The 13806-nt window shown below is 42.6% G+C and overlaps 1 protein-coding gene across 1 annotated transcript in view; it reads right to left on the bottom strand.

Annotated features, from left to right (window-relative positions):
* BICC1 (BicC family RNA binding protein 1) overlaps positions 1-13806 on the bottom strand; it is an 851967-nt gene that overhangs the window by 20111 nt on the left and 818050 nt on the right. The window contains exons 16-17 of the mRNA XM_078642970.1: positions 9850-9889; positions 2156-2310 (exon numbers count right to left, since the gene is read on the bottom strand). Coding sequence (XP_078499096.1) covers positions 2156-2310; positions 9850-9889 — 195 coding nt within the window. The remainder of the gene's footprint in view (positions 1-2155; positions 2311-9849; positions 9890-13806) is intronic.

Consider the following 13806-nt stretch of genomic DNA (forward strand, 5'->3'; position numbering starts at 1 on the left):
AGATTTGACACCCTTACCGTAGCACGGAAAGGACAATTTAAATAGAATGCAGAGGTTGCTGCCTCTGCTACAGAAAACCCCTTTGGGTCTCAGCATGACAGAACTCAGCCGCACACTGTGAAGATATACATAGATTTTCAGAGTGGAGGTACCCACACTGTAGTTATTGATGGGATTCCCAGAGATTGGAATTTCTCCGATATTTGCTTGGTAATAACTTAGCCATTATTTGATGAATCTCCATGAAACTTCCGGACATATTCTTTTTCTCCATTGGCTGATGATTCAAATTTTCATTATGATTAGTTCAGGGGTGTAAATTTAAAATGGGGGGTGCCAAAATATGTTTGTCACCAATGCATTTTCCAGCGATTCTTTAGGCAGACGTAGCAGCAAAATGGATGAGCGGATTTACATGAATATTGGCGGGAATGTAGATAATAGTGTGGAACATGTTCTTTTTGTTATTTGATCTCAATTTGTTCAACTGTTTTATTTTAAAGCAATAAGGGACACAAACTTAATATGTTGGGCTATGGTATACTACAGTACATGGGAATGACAAAACACAATATTATTGGTAAATCAAAGGTCTTGCAAATTGAATGGGCAGCCATGTTGTTTAGACCACACTTTCTGTTTATTCTGTGTTTTTACGTGAAATATAGGTTATTCATTTTCTTTTACCCTATAGCAAGCCATGAGGTAGTTTAGCAAACTCTGAATAGTTAGGGAAAAGTATTTGTATTGATGTGTGTGTTTTAAAAAAAACATTTTATGATGTACTGTTACAAAATTATCTAGAACGGTTCATGGTACCAAATAAAATGTAAAGAAATATATATATAAATGACAAGAGACACTCTACATCATGTCACTACACTCTACAACACACCACTCAATGACAACAATGCACACTATGACACGCCACTCCACTCTACGGCATACCACTCTACATCACTACATAACACTCTGCTCTAATGTATGACACTCAATGCTCTTCTACTCTACTCCACTTTACTGCACTCTACAAAACTCCCTCTATGCCACTTCACTCCACTCTACTGTATGAAACACTACTCCACTTTACCACACTCTGCTTTACTCTACCACACTCTTCCTCACTCTATGAGATAGCACTCCACTGTACGACACACCACTCTACGTTTCTCCACTCAAAGACACTGTGCAACATGCCACTCCACTAGACTCCATGATATGCCACTCTATGACACACCACTCCACTCTACAACATGCGCCTCCACTTTAAGACATTGTATAACATGCCACTCCATGACATTGCAATCCACTCTATGACATGCCAATCCGTAACAGTATACTCTAGGACACTCAACTCAATTCTACAACACCCCACACCACTCTGTTGTATTACATGGCACTCTACTTTATGGCCCTCTACTGAAAGACACTGTACAACACACCACTCTATGAAACACCACTCCACTCCTCTGTATGAAATGCCACTTCACTATAATATATGGCATGCCACTCCACCTTACAACACCCCACTCTCTGCCCCACCACTCTACTCCACTTTACATAATGCCACTCCACTCTATGACACGCCACTCCACTCTCCGCCCCTCCACTTTAGGACACTCAACTCGCAACTCTATAACACACCACTCCACTCCACTCTTTCCACTCTGCTTTATGACACTCCACTCTACACCACTCCAAAACACTCTACTCCACTCTATGACATGCCACTCCATGACATCCCTCTCTATGACATGCTGCTCCACTCTACCACATTCTACTCCACTCTACCACGCCCTTCTCCACACCCCTCTATGTGAAGACACTCTTCGACACGCAACTCCACTCTACACCACTGTATGACACTCTACAACACTCTACTAGGGTTCAACGGTGTCTGAGCAGCGAGTTTACAGCACCACGTACAGATATGCATGATTATGGAAAGTTTTGGGCGGGTGAAAGTTACCACTAAGTTGTGAGTATAACTTTTTAATTTGTAAGATGTGTGTAGTTTAAATTGGTTTTGTATAGAAATAATAAATTAAGTTTTCCTAACTACAACAAATCCTAAATCTTCGGATTTTTCATGTAATAATATATATATATGTATATATAGTATCGTAAAGCCTTGCTGGTGAATAAAATCACTTACCTCATATGTTGTTGCCATACTTGGTTTATAAGGCACATGGTTAGCTCTTCGCAGCTCCTTGATCGTTTCTGCTGGCATTGATTTGGAGAATCCAAGCCCACTCCAAGTATTCGTGGGGGTTCTTACTTCTGTTACTACCGGCTTTTTCAACATAGCTAAGCAAAATAACAAGTACTTCATAGTTAGATTCAGAAACATTTGCTTTCAATTAAGTAAAAGTGGGGACATTTTTAGTACAGTTGGTTTTCAAAAGAACACAATAGTAAAGTTCAAATGGGAGACAAAGTAACAGAAGAACAGTGGCTTAATCAAGTTCCTGATCTTTTTTTGTGGTAAGAATTATTTAAAATAAAAGCATACACAAAGGTGGGTGAACAAACGATGAAGTCATGCAAAGTACATGATAAAAATAGTGTCCCATCTGTTTCTGTGAATGAGCAAGCTAGACAGTCATTTGTCAAGTAGTAAGAACTGAATAGTATTTAAAAAGAAGATATTGTGCACTGATAGAGCTTGATTTGTTAGAGGTAATCGACATTCACACAATTTTGTAGGTGGTGATTGTTCTTTTAAGTTAAACATGAACATAGTGAGAGATCTTTATAACTTTTCACTTAATTAAACGCAACACAACATGGAAAAAAGTTTTGATAAATAAAAGATATTTATTTTCGATTATCCTTTGTGCATTACATTAAAGTTTCCTAAATTGTTTAATTTGCAGTTAGATTTTGGTGGCACCTGCACACATATTGGCACACCGAAGCCTAAACATTATGTGGCAATACATCTTCATTTGTTTATTTTATGTAACCAAAGTAGTTAAGATTGTGGTACTGTGCTGTGTCTAAGATGAACTCCCACTCCTTTAATATATTGTAAATATTTCAGAATTTTGTAATCTACTATGTCAGAAATGAGTTATTAATTTGGGAGGGGACACCCCTACCAATCTAACAAATACAATCTAAGTTGGTTACAACAAAGTCTCTGCTCGGATACCAGCGACAGGAGCAGGAGACAGTGCCACAGAGAATGGTGTGTTAAGTTCAAGCAGTACCAAACAATATTAAAGTCAAGAAGCCAACAAAATAAAATTTCTAAATATATTTAGAAAATTACCAATTACACACAAAGAGCTAATTGAAAGTCACAGTTTAAGTCTGATTGGCCTTAGGCATGATTTCAGGCTGACTCCTATAGAGTGGCAGTCAGATAATCCTAGTGGGCCATCCTGGCTAAATTGCTTACTTTCCAATGTATGATATTTTCTAGAACTCCACATGCTCCTTGATCAGGGCAAATCAGCAAGCTGAAGCTGTTGAGGGTCTTGTGAAAACAGACATATCATTTTTTAACTCACGCTGAAGCCTTCAGTTTTGGTGCCAAAGCTCAGAGCGGGTCAAATTACGATTTCTCAATGGCTGAGGTTATATCACTTGGGAGGTAGGTTTGCCAACTCAGTCCAGGATTTTACCTTCAGACTTATGTTTTTGGCTCTCAAAATTCTCTATCACGGCAGGCTGGAAGCTGTAGCGGGGCAGGGAACAAGGAGGCTGACTATGAGGTCCACTGTAGTGTTTCTTCACATCAAATAGCTCTACATGGGACAAAGATGAGTATATTGCGCAATAAGGTGGAACCCTCCATGGGGAAGTGCAGCATTGGTTGTCCAGAGTTAGATACGCCCCAATCTGTTTTTGGTGCTAGAAAAAAACTTATGGGCACTCCTGCAGCCATTAGATTCTCGTGGCACCATTCTAGGCATTACGTTTCCCTCTGGTGGGGACTCCTGTAGGGTCCTAGTTCATAGTAATCAGCAGGGAAGTCTTATAGTATGTATGTAACAGTTAATAGGATGCGATCTGTTTAATCCTTGGAGAATGGACCCCAGGGCCTAGGTGGTTTACGGGGTCCTTTCTTTAAGCAACCAGGCAGAACCTTTTTTCTTCAAGATGTTTCCTAGGTATAGAAATGTCTTTGAGGATATATAGTATATAATATAGTACTTGTATAGTGACTTTAGATTTCCCCATACACAATCTTGGCCACTTACTTGCAGAATTCCGACCTTTTTTTACAGCACTCCATCAGTCAGTATGTACTCGCCTTTCCAGAATCCCTCAACATAGATTGCCCTAACTGCCTTAAAAGAACAGGAACCTTGTCCATCCTTCTAGCCACTCCCGTATGGCTATGAGCTGTCCTCCCCTCTGATAGTACTAGAGCTAGTTTCCCCCCGTGTTGGGTGTAGGGATGGAAAATCTGGAATGACTCTGTTAATGAATGATTTCAGTTACTGAAAGTGCCATTTGTGACCCCCCACTCGGAAACAAGAGATATGAAAGCGGCCCTTTCTGTTCCTGTACTCCTCCCATATTGCTAATCCCAGCCACATGGCCATCGTTAACACCTCTCCTGCCTTCCTGCTGCCGGAAGCCAACATTGTCTTCCAGGTGATGAGTTGTTAACAGCCAGCCAGGGAGGTGTGTCAGTCTCTGGAGCAGGCTGGGAGGCAAACCAGTTCTGAAGCAGTTTACTCTCAAATAGCACAAATAATTGATTTATGGCTATTCTTCAACTAAATTTATGAAAGATCTACTTTCACCAGTTATTTAGACTTTTAAAACTAAGTGGAAAATAACTTTGATCAGTCTCTTGATCATTTTCCAACATCAAGATAGATTCCGATAACTCACTTTTATTCATACTAGGCTGGTCATGGAAAATCATTTTTTACTTGCAGAGTGACAAACAGCTTTTTGTAACTGCTCACAGTGGTGGCATGGCTTTCCATTTTATCTAGCAAGCCCCACTGTACTATATTTTACACTGAGCACTATGGAGTTAAAGTGCACACTTTAGAAGTGACATAGCCGTTTCATAAACATACTGTTTTTCTACAAGGTCCTTGCCAAGTGACCCTGTAATACTTTTGAATTGCAGCCAATGAGAGTGTCACTGTTCAATTGTTTAATTGACCTAATGGCCAACAAAACTGCCCAAGAAAAGTGGAGGCAACACAACTTAAATGATATTCTTTCTTAAATATTACAATTATGATTTTATTATCATATGAAAAATAAGAAATACATTGAATTACTGAGTTAAAGTCGGTATATAATGGTGTACGGTGACAGCATCACAGGTTACATTCCAGATTTTATGTCAAGACCCGGAGACTCATATTATGCAGTCTTTCTTACCATTTATTTACATAGCAGCGAGTTAATAGTATAATAGAATAGTAGAATTGTAAAGCAACAGACAAGCATTATAGAACTACAATACCCAGCAAGCTTAAGTGCTGGACTACTATTGTTACACCCAAAGGCCTCTCATTAGTCCCTCTATAAATAGTTATCGAATACTCTTGCCCTTTCTCTTCCTTACTGCTGGACAGTTAAGGAACATCATGTTTCTTCAGTCTTTTGATGTTGTCATTTGGATTATCTACAGAGTTAAATTAACTTATTTGATAAAATTAGGACTTTCCTACATGAATATTTGGAAAATCTGCATTGTCCTATATATATACACAACAATCCCAAACTTGGAGTTTATCAGTTATTGTGTACTTTGTGAGACGAAATACAGCAGCAAAACAGCACTAACCACTGCATAAAATTTGAAGCAAAATAGAACACCACTTACAAATATCTCATGCTAAATTGCACCTAAGCTCAAATTAGTACAGACCAAAAAAAGCAACGAAGAAAGGCTATATATAGAATGAGACCCGAATGGCGCAATCAATGTCTCTAGGAATTCTAAAATCGACAGATCTGCGATAGACCTGTAAGGAACTTGGATCTATGCAAAGCATGAGTCTGAAACAGGGTCCCTAACTACATTTTGTAGAAAAGCCAACATGGATAACCCCAGTCTGACCACTCCAGGATCACGAAATGAGAAAATTAATTTTCCACAAAATATCGAATGCATTACAAGTATAAAATCAGTGGAGCAGGTATGATTTTACTGGATCCTGTAAACCAACATAAACAAATGCCCTAATAACTCCCCAAAGACATGCATTGTAAATGTATTAAGTGTATTCTTCTTTAAATAGGAAGGGGGCCACAGAGTTCTGTCAAATAATTTAAAAAGAAAGGTTACAGTTGGCTGTTCTACCTCCGTCTGTGCACAAAATATCGAATGCATTACAAGTATAAAATCAGTGAAGCAGGTATGATTTTACTGGATCCTGTAAACCAACATAAACAAATGCCCTAATAACTCCCCAAAGACATGCATTGTAAATGTATTAAGTGTATTCTTCTTTAAATAGGAAGGGGGCAACAGAGTTCTGTCAAATAATTTAAAAAGAAAGGTTACAGTTGGTTGTTCTACCTCAGTCTGTGCAAAAAGAGGAAGGAAGAGTGGAGAAGGGACCTGAGGAAAGAATACAGGACAAGAAAATGTCTGGAGTGAAGAGATAAAAATAGGGACCGAATGATTTAAGATAGGAAAAAAAAAAGACTGGCTGGGTGGAGAGGAAGCAGGGAAAAAGAAGGCATAGGAGAGAGGGATAGAAAAAAATAGGATGGAGGAAGTGGGATTGAAGGGTAAATGTTACCTCATGGTATGAGACCTCAACAAAAAGAGCAAAAATAGAGGATAAATAGAAAAGAATGGGGCCGAACAGGGGGTCTCATCATAAGTAATAAGGCATATATGTTAGCTTAAGGAAAGTTAATTCAAGGGAATTGTTTGTGACATTAAAGGCATTCACAAGGTTCTGTTCAACAACTTTGGAATGCTACTCAGTTAAATAACAAGCATGGTTTTTTTAATTAAATTTTTAGTTTTTGAATTTTTGCCACACTTCATAGCATCAGGGATAGGGTGCAGCATTGTAAAAATATATATTTTTTTAATTAGAAAAAGCTTCCAACACAAGCACTCCATCATTTTGTAGACACTTGAACCACACACAAAAAAATGGCACAGGTAGATTTTTTTACTTTTTAGTTACAGATTTGAGTTGGATTAGTAACTAAAAATAAAATAAAATGTGTAAAGCATTTTTTTCCCATTAAAGCAAGATGGGTTGGATCAGAAGCAATTGGGAGTGGGAGTAAAACCAATATAGGGGGGGCAGGAAGCCATAGGAACATGGAAGAGGCCCAGGGGTGGAACACGGGGGAGGGTGAAAGGACTGGAAAGCAATTGCAGAGGGGAGGCAACAGGGAGAAGCACTCAGGCAAACACAAAAAGGATGGTGCAGAGAGAGGCACTCAGGCAACATAGAGCAACATGAAGTGAAGGGGGAGAGAAGTCCACTAGCTCAACAGTTCTAAACTGCATGTGCTCTCAAGGTGCCTAACAAAAAAAATGAATGTGTCCACCTGTAACGCAACTGGTTCTCATCTAAAGCGCTCTGATTTTTGGGGGAAATACATTTTATTCATTTTTCTCATTTCTCACATATACAACATTCTAATGCTTTCGTGAAAACCACATGTAGGCACGCAATCATGCATCCCTGTGGGATGACAACAAATCATAGTCCTGCATCGTGCTAGATCGCCCACCTCTTCATCTCCTTCTTCTCAAGGATTATTGTTCATCAGGTGCAGGAGTCATGTCCATTCTGACTTGTGGTGCAGTCCTGGGGGGCCGACCCATGTTACCCTAGGATTATGCTACACTATCTTCTCCAATCCGCCTTATCAGATAACTAAGAACATAACCCTCTAACCTATTCCCCCCTTCCCTGGTCCCCCCATTAACCCCACCTCCCCCCTCCCCTCAGACATGTCGCTCTCCCTAACAGCGCACTTGTTGCACAATATACATTCCTATCACTTCGTTGGATTCCCTATGGCAGATGTCTCATCTAGGAGGATGCACCCACATCAATCGTCCCCCCACCTTCCGTCCCACCCTTTCGCCTTTGGTTGTGTTCCCATGTAGTGAAGTGAGTCCCCCACACCAGGGGAGAACAGTCATCGTCGTCAGTCGGGTTTTTAAGAAGATCCATCATCGCCACCCAGGCTCTTGCCGTGTCCAGTAATCTATCATAATTAGTTCTCCGAGCCATCTGAAGCCGGAGGGTCCCCTCGCAGTGCGCCCACTTTATAAGTTCCCGCAGCCATTGCGCAGTGTTGGGGGCAGTGACCGCCTTCCAATGGCTAGTAATTTCCCTTGTAGCTAGGAATAACCCCAAATCCAGGAATTTGCTGGTGGTTTTATTACGGACAGTGAGGGGGAACCAGTGTAACAGGCAAACACCTGGATCCAAAGCGCTCTGATACCTTTGGGTCTAGTTCGTGCTATATAAAATAACCCCCTCCCCCAAAAAAGTGGGCTTAACAGAAAAAACAAGAAGTGTTAAAAAGCAAGCAGTAGAAACAGAGATGCCAACCAGTGAAAGTAAAGAGGCAATGCTCCATGGGAGGGATATCAGGGCCGGACTGGCTGTAGCAGGCATCAGGCATTTGCCCGGGAGGCTGGAAGGGTTGGGGCCAGATTTGGAGCAATGGGGTTGGTTTTAGAGTGGTGGGGGCCTGTTTTGTTACTGGGGGTCAATTTTGCAGTGATGTTGCACTATCGGCCGCCAGTAGAAAAAGCAGGAGTGCTGGGGGTAGGTTTTGTTAAGCAGGAGTGCTTTATACTTGCTCCCCCTGGGGTGAGTACTGGTCTGACAAAATTGTCAGGGCTACTTTGGGTTCCCAGTAAGGCCCTGAGGAACATCCACAACATTGGCAAACTGAGACACAAATAAAAAGCAGGCAAATCAGAGTGACAGGAAAGCCAAAAAATGGTAAGCAATGGTCGGGCTTCAAGCCTCTATAAGTGCTTGGTAAGTCAAAGTCTGCCTCGTAACATACAGCATAGGCGCTGACTAGGTTTGACTGTAAAACGAACAAAATGGTTTGAAGAGAAAGTTTGTATATAGGAGGAATTCTCAAGATGTTTTTTCACCATAATGATATGAAACTAAATTGGTGTTATTTTTCCGCTTAGCTCCGTACTTGCATAGCTTGTAAGGAAAACTGGAACTATAATGACACCCTTAACCCCTTAGCTGCGGGGGGTATTTTCCCGCTGTGCTGGGGGGAGGGGGGCGTGCACTGCGCCCGCATGCTCATGACGAGCTGAGCTCGTCACAGGTGCATTACCTGCCGTGGAACGCTCAGCACAGCAGGGGAATTATCCCCGCATGCGAGCGTTCCACGGCTCATGACGAGCTGAGCTTGTCATGAGCACCGGAGCGCCGTGGCTCATGACGAGTTCAGCTCCTCGTGAGCATGCAAGAGGTTAAATGCAGGCAGTCCCTAGTGTGCTTACGGGGTGTGGGTATGAGCACATGTTCAAGGGCTTATAAAAGCACCTTCCCTTGTAGATATGTACAGTACTTTGTATGCCGTGGTCAACAATGTGAAACCCAGAAACACAAAAATATAGTTTCAAACTATGGGTAAGATAAACAATGAAGCTTAAACATATTTCCGGACTCAAAATGTATCAAAACAGTTTTGTTTAGTAAGGGGATACATTTTAACATCTGGGATTTATTTGCTGGCACGTTTTATATGGTAATCAACTGCACTGGATCAGAAATATATATACTGGGCCCAATTAGATGACACAAAATGTGAGGGAAGATATGAATATTACTTCACGCGTATAAAACTCAAGGTTAACTTATGTGACCCCCTGTTCAAATACACCCACAGACTACATACCTTTGGTAGCCAACAACTTCTTCTGTTCATAGTCAAAGGCCTGAAGATTTAAGAAACAAAGGATATCTCAAATTCTGATTGAATTAAACGTCATCGCACTTCAACGATTGCACACAAAAACACAGAAGCAGTGTGATTAAGATGGAAAATTATATATGCCCAATATCATATCACAAAGTTACATGGATTTGAATATTCTAATAGATTTCCGACAGTACGTGATTTTAACATTGGAATAAATTAGAACCTTAAGGTCACAGGCAGACATTTTTAAACTTCTCATATGATTGACATCTGTGGACTGCTGCAAAGCTTCTTCTGCAATATGTTCAAAAACACCAAAGGCTCCTTCAGTTAGGCATGAAACATATTTCTACCACTAAATTAACCTGTCGGTTCTCTGCGTCCACCTGATTTTGTAACTCAATCTGTGCTTCTTAATAACTAACTAGTGTGTATGTAAGAAATAAGGGACCAACAAACGTTGCCTAACTTGCACACAGACTTGTAGGTCTGAATTTCGAATGCGATGCTACCATTACTCTTTTAGAGGTATGGTACAAATAACAAGAATATCAACAGTGATCTGAGATAAGTGGTACAAAGAGAACATTTTGAGAGTTTTCATGGACCATTGTATGTATTTTTATTTGGCAAGTAAAGGATGCCCAGAAGCTGTGGGAAGCGGGGTCACAGGCATTACCCTTCAGGGGTTGGAAGGGGGGTATGAAGAGTTACAGAAACAAACACATGCAGTTTATTCGAAAAGCAATACTTACATGTCAGCGATCATTCCACTGCACGACTCTAGGTGCAGTTGAATCGTGCAGTAAAACAGAATGCAGCATAAGAAGAAGAAAACAGATAAAGTCCATGTACACGTAAACAGGAGATGAGCCACATACTAACAATCATGACATAAGGGACTCAAAGGAGTCATAAATATAGAAGACACCTCAAGTATTTTTCTGACTGCATGAAGAGTTCTGAACAAAAACTTTATAGGTATTTCAATCTCAACACATCTTCTCACACTGTAATGCATGACCCTGTCTCTCCTACAAAGGTGCAAGTTTCCCAGGCTCTCTCTCCAAATAAGGTTGCCTCATATATCTTCATGCCAGAAGGACACCTTGGCTCAGATTTACTAAAGCCTTGCAACCAGACCAGATGCAAAGTGGTATGCTGGGATTCACTCTCTAACGCGATCAGTATTTGAAATGGGTAGTCTTCCAAAGTAACAGAAAGTTGCACAATGCAAAGCTTTGCGTTACATTGAGTCAAGGAGGCATTGCGTGGGAAATGCATGGGCGTGCCCATGCAACCACTAATAGGTTTTGACGCAAATCCCTCTCTAGAATCAATCGTAGACAGGGATATGCGCCAAAATAAGACACAATAAGATGCAACGTTTTCATTTGTTTATTTCCATTGCGCTATGGTTCAAGGGTGTGTGCGTTGGCTCATGGTAGCCAAAAGAGTGCCAGCACAGAAAAACAGCACCACATCCTAGTAGATATGGTGATGTTCTGCTGTCTCACTTTTAAGCAGAATAGTGCAGCCATTGTATCTATTGTAGATTTGTTTGTTACAAATCATTATTTTGAAGTGATAATTGAAAATAGGAGAGTCTATTCACAAAGGCATTTTGGAGTATGTATAGTAATACTTTAGTAATACTCTTTTGCATACTCTTGCACCCCTTCCTGAATTGGCCCACAAGCATCTAAACTGGGAATAAACTGGCATTAGCCAGAGAATAGCCATATTCAGTTATTAGATATGTAAAGGACTGTCATATAGAAGCATCCATTCTGCGAATCTGAAATAGCGAAAAATAACGAATCGCTATTAAGAAATCGCAGAATGGGAAGCACCATCAAAATCGCTAAATATTTGTGATTCGCACCCGCCCGCAATCGCCAAATGCGACTCCGCAGAAATCCCTCCAAAATCGCAGTCAGCTGTTTCCAACCCCGTAATTGCGAAATCGCAAATACCGAAATCGCAAATAGCGATCTCGCACACTGCGAGATCGCAAAACGTGATGTTGCATTTGGAGTCCAATGATGACATCACTACCAGGAAGTAGCCTGCTCCATGCTTCATTCAGACCACAGAGCTGGATACAGGAGGAAGCAGAGAACTGAGCTCCAGAAGCCACACCCTGCAGTGCCCATACAGGAGTGGAAACCAAACCACAATGTCCCAGGAAGCTGCAGGACCAAGTGAAAAAGCCCGCAAGCGCAAAATCAAGTTCAGTGAAAAAGAACTTGAGTACATGATTGAAGGAGTGAGCAGGGACCACGATCAACTGTTCGGGAAGCTGTCCCGGAAGGTGCCCGAGTCAACCAAAAGGCGCATCTGAGTGCGCATCAAGGCAAAGGTGTACGCGGTGGGAGTCACCCACCAGTCCATCGATGACTTAAAAAAGAGGTGGTACGACCTCAGAGGCCGTGCCAAGGAGCGAATAGCTGAGAGACTGGGGGAGACAAGGACTACGGGAGGGGGACACTCCACAGTCCCTGAAAACACCCCCATGGAGGACCTAGTGGAGGACACCATACAACCTGAAGCCTGCGTGGGCGTTACCCAACTGGACACCTCCCGCACCACACACCAAACTCAAGGTAAGAGACATGCTACTGCGACCCCGTACCCTAACAATGCCATGCCCCCACTGCAATCCATATTTGTGAGCACAATATTCCAGTCCCTGCCCCTCCCAAACGCCCAAATGCATTGTGGAATCTGTAGTGTGTAAATGTGCCTTGATAGCCACACACAGCCAGAATAGTCAATATACAAAGACCCCTAAAGACAGCCAGGGAATGCAGACATTAACCAATAGCGAGCCTGCATGCATGTTGCAACATCCCAGGTGCCTGAATCATACCAGTAATCATGCACTCATCCACATCACAGGTGCTGCGGATACTGACACGTCCGACAGTGTCAACCTCCGCATCGCGGAGACACCTGAAGAGACGAAGGGGGAGAGGCCGTCTGCACCTGCACCGATACTCAGGGCCACCCCTGCAGCTACAGGCAGAGCACAACATCACATCTCGGCACATAAGGAAATGGAGCAGACCTTACCCCCACCCAGGAGGCAGACACTAATCACAGCAAGTGTGCAGGCCCACGCCAGTAGCAGGTCAAGGCAGCAGCGCTCCGTGCCCACCACAGCAGCAATGGAGCAATGCGCACACAAAGTGGGCCTGGGCATTGAGGCTCAGATGCTGCGTGTGCACCGCAAACAAGCGCAGCACATGGCAGCAATGCAGCTGCAGCTCTACAAAACAGCATGAAACATCAGTCTCCTCACAGGGAGTGTGCAGGAACTGAACACGGCGGTGAAGGAGAGTAACCAGCTGATGGTAGCACAGCAGGATATCACCTGCAGACGCCACAGGCAGCTGCTCACACGGCTGTCAGCCTAAACCCGCTCCAATCACCTGATAGGAAACGCCACATCACAGCTTTCGCGAAGATCATTGGCCATGCAAATCCAGAAGGTCCAATGCTGTGCTGATGTAGCAAGGGCCCTGGAGCAGGACAGCAACTCTGTGGAGCACCAACAGGCGGCAGACCATGGCAATGCAAGTGGGGGGGGGGATGACGCCATCGAAGTGGCATCTAGCCTCAGCACCCTGTCTGTGCCGGTGCAAACAGACAGGAGGCGCAGTGCCCGGCCCAACTCTGCATTCCGACAGAACCAGCCTAACGTGGAGTGTGAGAGGCAACAGGGTGCTTGCAGTAGGAGGCGCTAGTTGCATTACATTTCAGGCGGTGCCGTGGTGAGGCGACCATGCACGCCAGCTCAGGTTACATGACCTTGGATGTTTAAAAGCCGTACCCTTATTTGTTGCTGAGGGAAGCACATTGAGACCTTGTGAAATAAACAAAAGCTTTATTTTGACAAAAAATCTTCCTCATGTCAATCATTGATGTGGC

This window comes from Lissotriton helveticus, chromosome 5_1 (assembly GCF_964261635.1).
Source record: "Lissotriton helveticus chromosome 5_1, aLisHel1.1, whole genome shotgun sequence".
In the NCBI taxonomy this organism is placed as follows: Eukaryota; Metazoa; Chordata; class Amphibia; order Caudata; family Salamandridae; genus Lissotriton; species Lissotriton helveticus.